This window comes from Aspergillus caelatus, assembly GCF_009193585.1.
Source record: "Aspergillus caelatus strain CBS 763.97 unplaced genomic scaffold BDV27scaffold_88, whole genome shotgun sequence".
NCBI classification, from domain to species: domain Eukaryota; kingdom Fungi; phylum Ascomycota; class Eurotiomycetes; order Eurotiales; family Aspergillaceae; genus Aspergillus; species Aspergillus caelatus.
This window is the reverse complement of record NW_022475351.1, coordinates 61,783-78,376: the sequence shown is the minus strand read 5'-3', so window position 1 is coordinate 78,376 and position 16,594 is coordinate 61,783. Positions and strand designations below refer to the sequence as shown.

The following is a 16,594-nucleotide window of genomic DNA, read 5'->3' as shown; positions in this document are numbered from 1 at the left end:
TGAAGCCTTCTGTGATCACCTATCCTAGAAACCCGGCCTCTACCTCGAGGAGATGGTTGTGTTTCTTTGGGATGAGCTTCAGGCTACGGTTACAACCTCGAGTATTAGAAGAGCTCTTGTCGCAAAAGGTTGGTTGAAAAAGACTGCACGGAGACGTGCTAGAGAACAAAATGCCGATTTATGGAACTATTATCTGTATAATCAGATATTACCCGCGTATCCACAGGATGGGATCGTTCTGTCGCGCGTCTTCTATGGTTCTACGGATGCCATCGTATCTGAAGGCTTTATAGCTTAGCTGCTCCAGCATTGCGGACGGTGGCCAGAACCTGAATATGTCCTAGCCATGGACAATGCATCATTTTACCGGTCGGAAGGACTTGAACAAATGTGCGCGGAAGCTGGGGTGAAGTTAGTCTATTTGCCACCGTATTCGCCGGACCTGAACCCTATTGAAGAGTTTTTTTTTATTAAGCGTAACTGGAACTACTACGAGAAAGACCCGGAGCGAGGATTTGATGCGTTTCTTGAATAATGTATGATGTGTTCGGTCGAAAGAAGAGAGCACCGGAGGCTACTTCAGACATGTAGGTATAAAGTTAGAGAACTTGTGGGTCACCACCGCCATCATTCATAGAGGATAAAGGAGTGTTTCTTTTCATCAGAGCAATATTCTAATTCCGTAGGGGAATATGGTCTTAATTATAGACTGGTCTTCCAATCTAACTGCCATGAAACACCGAATCAAGAGTAAAGCGCTTTCGAAATTGTAAAAAAAAAAAAAAAAAAAAACCAAGGAAACCAGGACACAAGAGTTATTGCTCATCCACGATACTTCACAAATTACCTCCTAATGTGCTTAAGATTGATGTTCCACCTAGGCAGGAACAGCTCTTCGTGGCGAGTGTCTAACATGCTGCTGTTGTATTTAACGGCACGTCATCTCGACTCCAACTAATGGTCGGGAATACTGTCGCCTCGCGGGAATGAGGCTTCCATCTCGGGAATGAAAATTTTCGCTGCGGAATAAAGTCTTTACCGCTCAAGCATATATTTCCAAGCAATTATAGCCTCACTCGATATTTTCTCGCGTTCTCACCACGGTTCTGGACTCTCATTTCAGGATTTTTCTTATCTTTATTTATTACGGCAGAATTGGGCATCTCTTCATTCTCGAAAATGCTACCACTTCTCGGCTCTGCGGGGGAAGCCATCGGTGGCACACCTCTTGTTTGTCTGGATCGTATAACCTCTTCATTGGGACTCGATAGGACTATTGCTACCAAACTTGATTACCTCAATCCTGGGTGGTCCAAAAAGGATCGTGTCGCACTTGGTATCATCGAGGAAGCAGAGAGGTTGGGTACACTTAAGCCTGGGCAGGCGGTGGTCGAGCTTATCAGTGGCAACATGGGCACTGGACTTTCGATTGTATGTGCTGTTAAAGGCTATCTGTTCATTGCCGTTATATTCCGGGGGAACTCAATCGAACAGGCTTATATGATGTCGGCTCTGGGTGCTGAAGTTATCCTTGTTGATTAAATACTCGGATCAATACCTGGCTAAGTCTCTGGGGCCGACCTCGCGCTCGTCGAATAAAAAGTAAAAGGACTTGAAATCGAGTACAGAGCCTTCTGTACTGACCAATTTACTCGAGATAGAAATTGGATAGCATATTACAATAGAACTGGAGTAGAACTATGGAAACAAACAGACAGCTACCTTGACAGACTTATTGATTTTGTCGGTTCTGGAGGCACCTACACTGGTGTAACTAAGAAGCTCGAATCAGTGAATCCGGCGGTGAAATACTTCATTGTCAAACCGGATGGGGCTGCTGTCTTAGCCAACAAACAAATTTCGCAACCAGAACATGCTATTCAGGGAGGTGGTTATGTGATGCCTGATCTATTCTATCTCAAAGACGTTCCCGTCGACGGTTACCTCCAAATAACTGGTGATCAGGCTAGGGAAGGAGCACGCTTGCTAGCAAGTAAGGAGGGTATCTTTGGAGGATTCTCTAGTAGTGCGAACATTAGCGCAGCGATCAAGTTGCTGAAAGGCGAGATGAGAGGAAAGACAATCGCAATGATGGTCTGTGATTCTGGTCTAAAATATCTTTCGACGAATCTCTGGGCGGAAACAGATTGATTTTTTATGTTTTGATTTTGACGCAAAATGTCGCAACGAAAAGAGCTAGACATAGAATGAAATCAATTACTACTCAAAAGACCGGGGAAACGTATTTAAAATATAAGAAAAGCCCGGTAGATACGTCACGTAGTCAATACATGCGACTTGATGCGGACCAAAGTCAACATACGGTACATCTCGCTGTACAATAGAGTAGCATCTCAATTGCAATATCCATTACGCCTCGTCACTTTGCCAGAATATCAGAGAAGTCTCCTACAAAGTACACTGGATGGGGATGGGCTCAGGGCAGATCTTTCGGCGTTAGGGCTGGCACAGTAGCCAGGTGTCACATGTCTGGGTCACATGCTGAGCATGTTTTTAGATAGTGAGGTAGAACCGAAGGAGAGAACAACTACTTCAGAGGATAGGGATAATCACATTCTAATGACTTGTCACATTTCCGCTACTCATATGACACCAGGGGTTGGCACGTAATCCGAACCGCGTTCCCATGTTTCATGTTCGATAGCTTGGGATTCACGATTGACGCGATATGGGCTCATTCTAAAGTATCAGGATCCTTGGAACATCCGTGTTAGCTTGCGTGGTGAGCCATATCTGAATCGAGAGTGGCAACAAATGCACGAATGAGATGCGCTGCAGATGACAAGATCCATGGAGAAAAAGTATCTTTCCCTACCAGGATTAGCTCTCTACAGCGTAAGCACGGCCTTCTGTGTGATGACTGGCCGGCGTAAAGCGATAACACGAAAGGCTGTGGAGGCATTTATGGGGTGTTTCATTCTAATGCTCAGCCCTCGGTGACACCAGTGTGAAGCAATGGATACTTCTCTGCTTCCGCAATAGGACCGGACATGTATCCACGATGACTCAAGCGACAGATTTAACTAGTCCACTACTATAAATATTCAGTAGAAGACGAGGTGGCATAATCCAGTGGGTCAGCCCTTAGCATATTTCAAAACGATTCAATCGCTAGCTACTTCTTACGCGACTACACCCGGGCTTCCGTTATATATCCTTCGTCAGGTAACCGAGTCTACTACTCAGTGCCGCAAGGTCAACATGAATAAGCCTCAGCCCTTACCCCCGAACCCGTAAGGCATCATAAGACTGCATGTAGCGTTTCCACAACTTCTCACACACATATAAAAAGTTAAATTGTAGAGGGTCGGGCAGAGCTGAAAAGTGAATCATCATCCGCCAAGACTTAGAGGAATTAGAGCCACGTGATGGATAGCAAAGCCCGACTCGACGGATGGCAGCGGCATGAATGGCGATGCAGACCCCGAGATCGGCAGCGGAATACATGATATAGGATCCTCCTGGTTTCTCGGCCGTAGAATTAAACCTAGCTTTTAAGCCATTGCGAAATGCAGAAACTACATATGACCTCCCCTACTCCCGGCATAATGTTGGTTTGGCCAACCGCCTTTTCTTTTTTTTTCCCCCCTTCCACTTCGTTTTTTATTTTTTTTTCCAAGGAAAAATAATACCGAAAGAACGATAGTATGGCAACCGAATACCTGCCTAATGAAAGAACAACCGCCCTACTGGCTACTGGGTTGATAAAACTCGGCAATAAAACTATCAACTACTATCGGGAAGGTCCGCTAGGTGCCCCAGCCATAGTATTCACCCATGGCATGGGTCTCAGTGACCGTTACTTCGACGATTTGATCAGCCATCTTGGGCTGTGCAACAGGTATTGCCTGCATCGATTCGACTATGACGGTCACGGTCTATCACCGGTGTTTGACGCAACGCCATCAACTGTGGAGTCATATGCGGCAGATTTGGCAGCTTTGTTCCACCATGCAAACCTCACGTCCAATGTCGTTCTAATAAGCCACTCACTGGGCTGCTTTGTGTCAATGCAGGCTGCATTGACAGCGCCAAATGTGGCTAAGGCAACCAAAGCACTCATTCTGCTGAACTCTCCAGCGCTCCCGATGTCACCTCCGGGGCTATACGGCTGCCAGCAACGAATAGAAATAATCAAAAATAAGGGTATCGCGGGAACAATTAAGGCGATAGTTGATCTTGACATTGCCCCCAAGGAGAGCGCAAAATGCTCACAATCTCGGAACGAAGCGATCTCAAAACTTACAAACGCTCTCTCCGTAACGTCTGACTGTGGATTTAGTCGTGCCAATCAGGCAGTCGTAGCATGGGGTTCCCGAGACATGTGTTTAGAAGATCTTACCTGCAAGGCTTTGTTGATTACCGGGGACAAGGACATGGTCGGAGCACCATCTCAAACTATGCAGATGGCGAGGAGGATGGCAAATGCGGAGGTTGTGATCTTGGACGGAGTTGGCCACCATCCTGTGTGGGAGGATATCTCTACCACTGGACAACTGATTGATACTTTCCTCAAGTCCTGCTGGAATATTGTATCGCTATAGTAGGACTATGGATATGTACTGTATGCTACTGGGATCGATTGCCACCTGGTGGGTCTGGGATATATTCTAAGCTGTTCCAAGACTGGTTAAATAACTGTTAATAAACACCGGCGATGAGTGACTGAATCCCTAATTACTAATGGGATTCCGGTACTCCACTTGTTGCACCTGTGGTTGAAACTTTCCTTCAGGCCTACATATAGGTAAGCAAACCTCACGTCGTATCCTCGTTCATACTGGCACATTGGGACTCGAAAAAATACGAACAGGCCTTTGCTTCCTAAGTCGCTGTAGAGTAAGTCGTTGGTTCGTTGCATTTCCAAGAGGAGCTATTGAAAACGATGCTCAAAACCCTGGTAGCCCCGGCGAGGTGATCTATTTCGATCTCGGTAACCATAGCCGGCCAGTTACTACCATATCAAAAGAGGCCCAGTTGTGATTCGATCGATAATTAGCATGGGTATATTTATTAAACACCGATAAAGCAGGGAATTACTTTGAGCAAGCAGCAAAATATAATCTAAAGCATACCATAGTGTTCTGGGTTATCGCCTATACAACAGGGCTAAACTACAATAAGATACAGAAATTCTTCGATATAAGAGATCTCAATCTCTGTATTAAAAAAGTAAAGACAGCTATAGTCTATATCTTAGAGTTGACTCCTCAGATTACTCCTGTTAAATAGGTATTAATTTACGTAATTGCTATCCGCTTTCTATCGATACATAAAATTCCGACTGATTTTAGTTTACTGGATTGTAGCTATATAGAAAAACCAAAGGGACCAATTCTCCAGAGGGTTTCCTGGCCTCTTCCCGAAACTTAGCCATCTTCGTGGCCCAGGCTCCTAACGGGTGTTTCATCGGCCGAAAATCATTATTTCCACTCTTCTGGTCTAACAGGATACTTAGACCATACTTAATAAACGCGGATTTATCGGAGATTTATATAAGAGTATTGTGTTACGCCCGGGTATTCGTCCAAGGACTCTGCGATCAGTTAGCTATCTTGGTTAGACACGACTTACCTCGGTGACTAGAATCCACTTAGTAACCGACGACGATGATGACTGAAGGGACACGATGAGTATGTGACGATATAGGCGATGCGTGTATGACGATAGTCCAAGGTAGAAAGGCCAGGCCAATTGAGTACGTATACCCAATTGTTAGATAGTACGAACGAGTTGAGCTGGTAGCAATACGAAAAGTGTATCCGTAGAATGTAGCTATCAAGTAACTGAGTTGAATTGATCACGAAGAACTAAGCTAAGTACATAATTGAGTGTCCTTATATATCCTTGGTTTTATACTCCCATCGTGACTCCCTTCGGGGTAGTAAATGGAGTATATCCAATCGTAGCGTGTGGTGTCGTATACTCCCGGTATACTCCCTCTGGGGTAGTTGCTGGAGTAGGTATCACGTGATGGAGCTGGTATCGGCCTTCCACCAACCGTGTCGTCAGATACTCACTATAGTCATCCTTTGGCGATTCCATAGCTGTTTTCGGCTCTTGCCATCCTATGATATTCTGCCTCGCGTGTCCGCCCTCGATAAGGTACGCTAGGCAGGGGTCTGTAACATATTGATAGTTCAACTATCCAGCTATCTGCTCGAGTAAAGTCGGTCAAAGATATCATATAGTATTTCTATACTATTGTTAATTGTAATTGTATTATTATATCTAAATATTGTCTGATTAAGTATCTTTATATTAATATCTCTGATAAGATAATCAATCTCTGTCTCAAGTTAATTGTCAGACAGTGGGTGCTTTAGTAATAAATTAATATATACTCTAACTATTATAGGCTATATATCTACCTTTCCTAAAGCAAAATGTTTTTCCAGTTTACATTTCAGACAGTAGCTTTGCTTTTTTTAAGTTCTTGTAAAAGATATAAAGATCTGGTATTCTATTTTTGATAAGATATTGTCAGCTGCCCTAATCATAAAGCGGAATAGTCTTAGGGCTGGCTTGAGAGGATAAAAAAAATAAGATAATAGTATAGATTGAATGATTAGATAATGTGATCGTGGCTACGATGTACTGCTACGTAGGAGAGCTACCGGGTGTAGGAGAACCCTGCAGATCCACTAAGAGGGGCTGCCTGACCCAACGTGTATATAAAGACCGTAGCTACCCCCCAGACCTACAGAAGGTCGGCAACTCTCTACCTCTCATAGCATACCGCTACTTGCAATCTCAATATAATAATCCCTGTTTAAAGTAGACTTCTTGTTTCGTATCGAGGATAATTATTTCTTACGGAACATCAAAATCAACACTCAATCTAAACAAGTCATTTTAACGCGTCAATCGATCGAGAAAGGCCCCCTGAGGCCCTAGGAACCGCTATAGAGGTCCCAAACCCCTATAGTAGTGGTCTACCGAGTGTGTCAAGGTAGGCACCCCTAAACAGTGTACCACCACCACTATTACCACCATCACCAACACCGATATATCGCGGGGGCCCTAGGGTCTTAGATATACCTATAGACCTGGAGCAGATAAGCAGCAGCAAATCTAGCAGAGCCCTAAGTAGGGCCAGCTCTAAAAGTAGCAGAACTATATAGAGCACTCAAAGTAGCCGAAAACAGAGAGAACATGACCAAATACTAGGACACAGTCTAAATCCCGGAAAATCTCTATATAAGTACTATCAAGCCCTAGCAGAATCGCTGGAAAGTCAGAAACTCGAAAGACAGATAGAACTTGAAACAATATAGGTCTATATCAACTAGATAATTGAGACCCAGACAGTATAGTAACAGATCTATAAGCAGTAATATAAAGCCTAAATTAAGATTCTAGAAGAGAAGGTTTAGGAGTTTCAATAAGCTAAGTTTCCCTTAATAAATCCAGAACCAAAAACAGTATAGAATAAGCTGTTACAGGTTTCTCAGGCCCCCCAGACTGCCCAGAATAGGAAGACAGAGTTTTCTATATATAGACTATAAAACAGAGCTGTGTCAAACAATAAGTCTAATAAGTAAAGCTACTGTCCAGTCCACTACTCTTTTATAGAATATATAGAGGAGTTAATCGACTTTTTCTAAGTCAATAAGCTACAATGCTATCTGGCTCCAGGCCAGCCTATATTCTAGTCTCTTCAGGAGCCGGGAGAACCAGTATATCCGCGGAGGAAAATATCAAGAAAATCCAGAAAAAAGATATCCCACAGATTAAGAAATAGTCACAACAAACCGGTACATCCTTCGCTGCTGAGAAGACCGAGTTGATCCATTTGACCTGCTACAAAAGTAAATATAGTAAAGAGCAGATTCTCTTCAATAGCCAGATTATCAAATTAGCCAATATAGCTAAGCTCCTAGGGGTCATCTTTGATAAAGAGATAAGGTGGAAATAGTATATACAGCGGGCAGTTAAGAAAGTGACCAAGATAAATATAGTACTTAGTGGGCTCTGGCACCTTCGACCAGAACAGATGCGGTAACTCTACCAAGTATATATAACACCCACAGTAGACTATATATCCACAGTCTGGTGCAACCTACTCAGAGACAAAACACACCTAAGGCTCCTGGAGACAGTCCACAGAGCAGCCCTTATCCGGATCCTCTCGAAACCGCAGCTTCTATTATGCTTTCAAGTGCCGTTTCTTGAGCTGATCCACTGCCTTCTTACCAAGATCTCTAAAGCTGCCACCATTCATCAGCTGTAACACCGTCACGTCGACGCCAAATGACTGTTTCCACCAATTACGAAGCTCGATTGACACAAGAGAGTCGACACCAAAATCGTGCAACGACAACTTCAAATTTGTTGCCTCATCGCCACGCCGCGTCGTATATATGGAAACTTGGCGAGCAATCTCTGTCGCGGCTCTTTCAGCACTGGACTGGTCTTGCAAAATGCCCGGGTTGTCATGGATGTCCGCTAGAAACGATTTAAGGCCACTATTGTGGCGGTCATCACCGTCAGAGGTGGATGCATCTTTCTGCGTATGAATCCGATTTAGAGCGGTACGTGGATCACGTTGCCACATGAATTGACTCTTTGCAATGCCAGATTTTGATAGTAGACCGTGGAGCAATTGGTGGGGGGAACGAAATCCCTCTAGTGGATTGAATATTGAAGCATCACCATTCAGTGGATGAGAGCGGATAATGGCTAAATGGAAACTGTTCAATAGACTGCTTTCTGAAATGGGGGCACTCATCTGCTGCACCATCGCTCGGTGAATGGATGCATTTCGACTGACGAAGCCTATCTCATCCACTACACCCAAGTCTAGTACCGATGCGGCAAGCCCTTGGGACTGGCGGAACTGGGCAAAGGCGTCAAGGAAGGTGTTGGCAGCCGCGTAGTTAGATTGACCGTAGTTTCCAAATGTTCCGGATAGAGAAGAAGCCATGACGAAGAAATTCATATCCATTGGTAGAGCCTTGTGCAGATTCCAAGTTCCGTCAACCTTGGGCTTTATAGCCGCATTCCACGTTTCTAAATCCATTTTCATGACTCCAGTGTCTGCAAGTACCATGGCCAACTGAATGACTCCAGCAATCGGAGCTCTGACGCTTGAAACAACACGTTGAACAGTTGCCATGTTAGCGATATCGCCCGCAAATGTCAGCACCTGGCATCCCATATCAGACAATTCGCGCACGAGTGCTTTGTCCTCGTGCCTTTCCCCCGCTGAGCGAGAGAGGAAAACTAGATTCCGGGCTCCGTGGTAGACCATCCACCTTGCGATGGATGCACCGATGCCACGCATTCCACCTACCAAAAGGTAGGTCCTGTCTCCTCGAAGGTCTAAGAGTGGAACCCTAGGAGCCATAGAAAGGTTGGGAGAGTCGGAAAACTGCAAAACAAGTTTACCGATGTGTTGTCCTGTTTGCAGGTACCGGAAGGCGTCTTCAACCTTATTGATGGGAAATGCCTTGACTGGGTGGATGGGGTGTATAATCCCCTGCCTGTAAAGATTGACAATGGCGGCCAATTGTTCTTGAACCCACACGGGATCCTGCACGGCAAGCGTTGCAATGTCAACTCCGATATACGATCGGTTGGCCAAGAACGGGCTCATTGATAACTTTCCGCGACCGAGAAGATCCCTTTTACCGATTTCAACCATGGTTCCTCCCTCCGTAACACATTGCCAGGACGCATGCAATTGCTCACCGGACAGTGAGTTAAGCACTACATCGACTCCACGACCACAGGTTGCTTTCATGACCCCATGAAGAAAGCTGTTATCACGCGAGTAAAATATGTTTTGTCTCGCCACGCCCATTTTGTCTACTAAGAAGTCGGTCTTTTTCGGTGAGCTTACTGTCGCATAGATCTTTGCGCCAACTGACTTTGCATAGTGGATGGCTGCGATGCCAACTCCTCCTGCAGCACTATGTATAAGGGTGCTCTGGCCCCGTCGAAGGTTCGCTTTTTCTTTCAAGGTTCTGAGCACGGTCAAGTACACAGTTGGCAGCGTACTTGCCTCCTCAAAGCTGCAGTCATCCGGGATGCGAATACAGAGATGACTAGATATCTGCAGTACGGTCGTATAGCTGGTGCTCTCAACAGTGAGAGCCATCACTCGATCCCCAGCAGATACATTCTTGACATTGGGTCCAACCTCTGTGACTATACCTGCACTGTCCGTGCCTAGCAATACCTGACCCTCATCGATGGGAACAACTCCCATGGCAAGAAGAAGTTCTTTGAAGTTCATGCTGAGTGACATAGTCTTGATTCTCACCTCATTGGCCCCTAGCAGGTTCATTGGCTGAGATACCCAACGCAACGTATTGAGTAAGCCTGGTCGGCCTATCTCTAGGGTAGCCTTCTGACTTCCTTCGCTGCTCTGAGCTAAAGCCTTGGGAATCGAGATCCAATGCATGCGGCTAACCTGGATTTCATCATTGGCCCAAGCATATTCTTGGTCTGGGTCAAATTCGGACTCCCCGGTATTCTTGACTGCCCTCTGCTGTATGTGTTGCAGAAGAATGGAGATTGCCTTCGTGGAACCTGGGCCGAAACTTTCCATTTCCAGAGTAGAAAAGGAAACCCCAAGTTCGGACCTCAGAGTTCGCGCCATACCAAGCACTTGAGAAAACCGTGGATCCTGTGGAAGAATCTGTGCTGCATGAGTTATCCACAAGAATTTAGATGAGGAATGATGCCTGAAGACTTGCAGGAAAGCATCGAGATTTTCCTTTGTGATATTGTCGAAAAATGGGGCCTCGAGATCGAGCAAAAAGACAATGTCCTGATCTGCAGGTAGATTGTCGCCCCAGCCCACCAGGTCAACTTTGTATCCGTCCGAGCTAAGTTGTTGGTGTACATCATGGATCAACGGATGAGCAGAAGTGCCAATGTAAAGCACGGTGACCTTTTTTAGATAGGGTAGCGGAGCGGGTGTTGCAATTAGCATAGTGTTAAGCTGGTATGGATATTCCGCATCGAGAGCTGAGACATCGACGCCAGTGAATCCGGCGGCACGTAGTCTGCAATTCCATTCCGTAGGGCTGATGTAGGGCTCGCTGGGACGCCCATCATCTTTACCAAGCCACCAGCCAGGGAACAATCCGAAGATGAAGTTTGTCCATTTGGAAGCTGGGCATAATTCTTGTAACAAGAGACGACCATCTGGCTTGAGCAACCTCTTAGTATGCTTGAGAGTTTCAGTCAACTTGGGAGTTGCGTGGAGAATATTAGAGGCAATGACCAAATCATAATGCGCCTCAGGGAAGCCCTGCTCGATGGGATCTTTGGAAATGTCCAACACGTCGTAGCGAATTCTATGTCGGTCGTGAAACCTCTCTTGCGCATTGACGAAGAACCCTGACGAGATATCGGTATACATGTATTCCCGATAAATATCCTCGCCAGACTCAGATCGTAAGAAGTCGAGTACCTTTGCAGTCAGTCCTCCAGTACCAGCGCCAATTTCCAGTACATTCATTCGAGGCCGTAGATGACTCAAGAGTTGCAAGAAGTCTTTGTAGTCATGCTTATCTTGTAAACAGTCATAATAACGCCCTAAAAGGCCATCTCGTCGCATCAACTCAAGCGGGTTAGTGTTGCCCTTGAAAATGTCCAACATATGTCTGTAGCAAAGGAACAAGATGCGAGATCCTGCGAGCATTGTTCCTTCAGTGTGACTGGCGACTAGACTCTGAATCAGTTCTTTTCTGTCGCTAGCACTAAGGTTAAATAGTTCCTTTGCATCGGGCACCAGAGGAGAACCTTCCTTTTGCGCCTGTGCAAGCTGTTCAGACATCCAAGTCCGGTATAATCCGAGGTGCGGTTGAGTTGTAGGAATGGCCTTGATGTCTTCCATCAGGTCTATGATGCAAAGCAAAAAGATTCGCTCAATCAGAGGATTTGCTGAAAGCAACTCCGCCTGCTGGGCTGGTTTGACAAGAGTTGTAGGATCCACGAAGTGGATATCCGGCTTCCAGACCAGCTGGGCTGTTTCGGATTGCTGGTCCTGTTCGGTTTCATCCTTTTCTGGCGCCGAAAACTCCAGGCCATTCATGAAAAAAACAAGATCATCCGTGACGACACCATGAGATTGGATTGCCTTCTCCTGAGCAGCGGTATTCAGATGAATATCTTGACCACCCATACCCACTCTTATATACATCTCCTCGATGAATGTAGGTAGGCGGAACTTTTCAAAGAAGCTTGGCTGACCTTGATACATGGCTACAAAAGCGGACTGCAGAATCAAGTCTATCGTCGTTGGGTGCAAGGTATATGGAGATCCGGGATGTTTGCTATCCGGGATGATGGCAGATGCAGTGCTTTCAGTAACGCTGGCAGTGATTTGCTCCAAACCAGTGAAATGAGGGCCGTACCGTAAGCCAGCCCTGCTCATCGCTCGATACCACCGCTTTGACTCTACTATTCTCGAAAACGAGGTCACTGTGGGCGTTTGTCCTGGGGAGTGCTGGCCCCCTGCGACCAGTCCCACGCAATGTTGTGCCCACACCGAGCCAGTATATGACTGAACAGAAAATTCAAAGAATGTCGAGTTCAGAGAATCGGTAAGCCGATGAGGCAGAAGCCTAGTGATGATTTCGGTCGGTACGTTCTCATCAAGCACCATCGCTGTTTTCAAGGAAACATCTCGCACTGTAAAGTCCTTTTGATCCGTTATTTGCCAAATGGCATGGCCAACCATCGCAACGTATGCCGCAGCTGGAAAAACAATATCTGGCCCAACACAGTGATCACGTAGCCAAGATACATCACCAAGGCGGAGGACGTTTCGCCAAGCAGGTTCGAGATCGCTGCTTTCAATTGTCCGAACACCGAGTAACTCATGATGTGGGAACTTTTGGAAGCGTGAGGACTTCATGAGTCGCGACTCTGACCACCAAGACTCTGCGTAGTGCCATGGATATAACGGCAGGTCATGTAGGGCTTTAGGCGTGGTTGCTGTGAAGGGATATGTTATGTTCACCCCTCGAGACCAGAGCTCTCCAACGCAAGACAAAAACGTGACAACTGCGTTGGAACCTCGGGAGAGTACGGAAAGATAAGAATTAGGCGCATTATGAGCCCGGTATATCTGTTTGATTGGGCCTGCAAGTGCCGAATGTGGTCCAATCTCTAAATATAGGGCGTCCTTTCCGATTTCTGATTGAAGAAGAGAGTTGAACCCTTGGTAAAACCAAACAGGGCTTTCCATGTTCAAACGCCAATAGCTGGATCCAAATTCCTCTGCTTCGTACAATTGCCGGGAAAAGACGGTAGAGTGAAATGGAACCTTTGGCCGTTTGATTACTGGTTGATTGGTGATGAGGCTGTCGTACAGGTGTCCCACGTCCTGCATATGATCTATCAAAGTTTAGCCATGCCTTTAAGGTAGACGAACCGGGATACTGACGTGAGTGATAGGCCTTATTGACTTTCAAGAGCCGTTGGAAGGCATCTGGACGGTCGCTTCGAATTGCCGAAAGGACTGATTCAATGGCATCCGCATCTCCTGACAAGGTAACGCTTGAGGGACTATTTTCGCACGCAATGACAACACCAGGATGAAGCCACTGAACAACTTCATCATATCCAAGTCCCACAGCCGCCATGGCTCCTTCACGCGTCTGTTCCTTGGATGCGACACCTCGATAATATGCCAGAAGTACTGCATCATGCATGTTCAGAGACCCTGCGGCATACGCGGCAGCAATTTCTCCACTAGAATGACCAACCACAGCAGAAGGAAAGACTTCCCACCGGGCGAGATGGTTGCAAAGTGCAATTTGAAGGGCAGTACAAACGGGCTGCGCAACCTCTGCCTTGGAAAGCAGGCTTCTTTCTGGTGGCATCGATAGTTGCTCCTCTATGCTCCATACCGGAGGGTTCTTCTGCTTTTGCAACAGCTTGTCCATCTGCCTGATATCATGAAGGAGTTCAGGACATGTTTCAAGCAGTTCTTTGCCCATTCCAGCCCACTGTGCACCCTGGCCAGTGAACACAAATGCAACATTTTTCTGAGGTTGACTCGTAAAGGAAGGTGAGATGACAACCTCATCGTGATTCCCTTTGCTAACGCAAAAGCCACGGACAGGAAGGTGCTCCCGCCGCTCCGCTAGTGTATATGCCAGATCAGTCAGCCTGTCCGGATGCTTTGTGGCGTATTCCTCATAGTTCTTTTGCATTTCCTTCAATGAATCCGAATGCCCCGCTGATAGCATCAACAGCTTGAAATCTGGTTCCCGTTCAGGGGCCAATTTGGTATCGGATTCGGACAGACCAAATGAGGTAGCGGAATCCAGGATAATCTAAGTTGTTAACTCGATCTGCGAGAGCGCTGAAAGACTGTGTAACTTACATGGACATTGGTTCCACCGATTCCATAACTATTGATGCTGATGCGCTCCTCTCGATCCTCTGGCCACTGCATCGGCTCGGTTGGAACTGTTAGCCGGGCTTCATCCCAGCGAACTGCATATCTTAGCATTCATTGTCTCATATAGTGGTACATGATGTACCTACTCCTAGGGCTTGGGGTATTGAATTTGATATTTGGCAGAATAGTGCGATGTTCCAGCTCCACGATTGCTTTCATAACGCTGCTGATGGCCGATGCGCCTTCTGAGTGCCCTAGATTTGGTTTTACCTTTGAATTTTCCAAATGAGCACATGTGGATAATAAGACCGAGTGTTTTATAGCTACATACAGCTCCAATATATATTCCTTTGTCCCCAAAGACGCGTGCTACTGCATCTGCCTCAATGGCGTCGCCCATCGCTGTGCCTGTTCCGTGGCACTCCACCATGGCTGTTCGCGCGGGATCGACGCCTGCATTGCGATAAGCTGCCTTGATAAGTGTTTCCTCAGCTTGGATGTTTGGCGCAGTGAGAGCAGTTGACTTTCCACCTGCATTGGTGCTAGTTCCTCGAATTACAGCTCGGATTGGGTTACCGTCGCGAATCGCCTCATCCAGACGCTTGATATAAAGACAGTTGATGCCATCAGCGCGAACATAACCGTTTGCACTAGCATCAAAGGTTTTCGATGAAGCGTCGGGCGAGATTGCCCCGCCATCTGCCATCAACATCGTAGTCTCGGGTGAGAGAATAATGTTGGCACCAGCCACAATAGCCGAGGAGCACTCGCCAAGCTGAATCGACTGACATGCAAGGTGAATACCCAGCCCGCTTCCCGAACATCCAACACGAAGTGTCATACTGCTGCGAGTCAGCACCATGTCTAATGCATCCGGTGGGCACACACCTCGGCCCTCTTAGATCGAACTCGTATGAGATGCGGTTCGCTTGCATAAGATCCATATAACCCGTAATCACGTTAAATCCTCTATTCTGTGAATCCTTCGCATGGAGATTGCTCCATTCCTCACCAAAACTGGCGGCGTAGCATCCGATGTTTTTGCCTCGCCAGCCGGTCTCAGCAGCACTCTCGAAAGCTTCACGGACAACTTCCAGCAACAACCTTTGATGTGGGTCTAGGTTTTCAATCTCTTTTCGACCCATGGAAAATAAAGAAGAGTCAAAGTTGGACAGGTCGACATCGTCTAACCAATAGCCCTGTGTAGACGAGAGGGTTCCTGGCTTGCCCTCGGCATCGTAGAACCCATCAACATTGAATCGATTTGATGGAACGTTTCCTCGGGCATCTCGCTTGCTCAACAAAAAGTCATATAATGCTCCAGAGTCTCGAATGCCCCCGGGGAGTCGCATGCCCATTCCGCAGATTGCAATGGGCATTGTGCATGGCCGTTCGGCGAGACAATCAGCATCTGTAATAATAGAAGGCATTGTATTCAATCACGGAGCACACTCAGCTGTAATGACCCTATGACGATGAAGGCATAGTCACATTTTTAAGAAGACCTATGCTTATATTTTTGAAAACAGCCGGCGATACAGAGTGGTCGTAAAAGACAATACTGAAAAACGATATACATTGTATTGTATTCAGTAATCGAGCGGGATGCGACGCTTCGACGCTGGGGCTGAAACCAGGGTCCACTGTAGTGCATCCTTCAGGATCAGTGATGGGAAGGAGGTGTGGGACCTTGCTAATTTCCGGAACAGAAGAACGAGGCTCCGATAGAATGCCTCTAATGCACCCCGCCGATAGTGCTTAGCTACCACGACACCTACCTATCTAGGCGAGAAGCATATTTGCTCCAGTGATGGGGCAGAAGGATTTCCTAGATGATGATGGAGGGGGAAGTTGCGGACAATTGATACCACATATGTGCAATAGCCCGTTCCTCCAATTAATCTCTCCTGTATTTGTCAAAGAAGAGAGGTCGATGAAACCGAGGCATCTAAGCCTCACTTTAACGGACAATACGTATACGCATGTGTAAGCTACTAAATGTATTGTCCCATCGTAGAGTGCTTTTTGGCAATATCCGTGGCAAGCGACTGAATACGTGGCTCTTGAACAATTGCCTCAACCTATTTGCTTACTCCTTTTGCAGTACGCAATACCCTTGAATCAGGCTGAAGCCCAGATCAATGTTACGGGAGCTGTTACGCATAGAGCTTGAGAACAAATCAATTGAGGCAAAAGAATATAGCA

The 16,594-nt window shown here is 46.4% G+C and overlaps 3 protein-coding genes across 3 annotated transcripts; 2 read left to right on the top strand and 1 right to left on the bottom strand.

Moving 5' to 3' along the window:
• Positions 1 to 1,179: 1,179 nt before the first annotated feature.
• Positions 1,180 to 2,151, top strand: BDV27DRAFT_145249 (PLP-dependent cysteine synthase family protein; the record flags this gene model as incomplete). The annotated part of the gene is made up of 3 exons (XM_032070386.1): positions 1,180 to 1,516; positions 1,604 to 2,107; positions 2,147 to 2,151. The coding sequence occupies 3 exons, from the start codon at positions 1,180 to 1,182 to the stop codon at positions 2,149 to 2,151; spliced, it is 846 nt and encodes a 281-aa protein (XP_031927574.1).
• A 1,478-nt stretch (positions 2,152 to 3,629) lies between these two features.
• BDV27DRAFT_128353 (alpha/beta fold hydrolase) lies at positions 3,630 to 4,571 on the top strand. Its single transcript, XM_032066953.1, has one exon. The coding sequence runs from the start codon at positions 3,669 to 3,671 to the stop codon at positions 4,563 to 4,565; it is 897 nt and encodes a 298-aa protein (XP_031927573.1). The 5' UTR covers positions 3,630 to 3,668; the 3' UTR covers positions 4,566 to 4,571.
• A 3,599-nt stretch (positions 4,572 to 8,170) lies between these two features.
• Positions 8,171 to 15,768, bottom strand: BDV27DRAFT_157797 (type I polyketide synthase; the record flags this gene model as incomplete). The annotated part of the gene is made up of 6 exons (XM_032072578.1): positions 8,171 to 13,377; positions 13,427 to 14,321; positions 14,372 to 14,484; positions 14,536 to 14,659; positions 14,721 to 15,231; positions 15,278 to 15,768. 6 exons carry the CDS (start codon positions 15,766 to 15,768, stop codon positions 8,171 to 8,173), a joined length of 7,341 nt encoding a protein of 2,446 aa, XP_031927572.1.
• Positions 15,769 to 16,594: the final 826 nt, after the last annotated feature.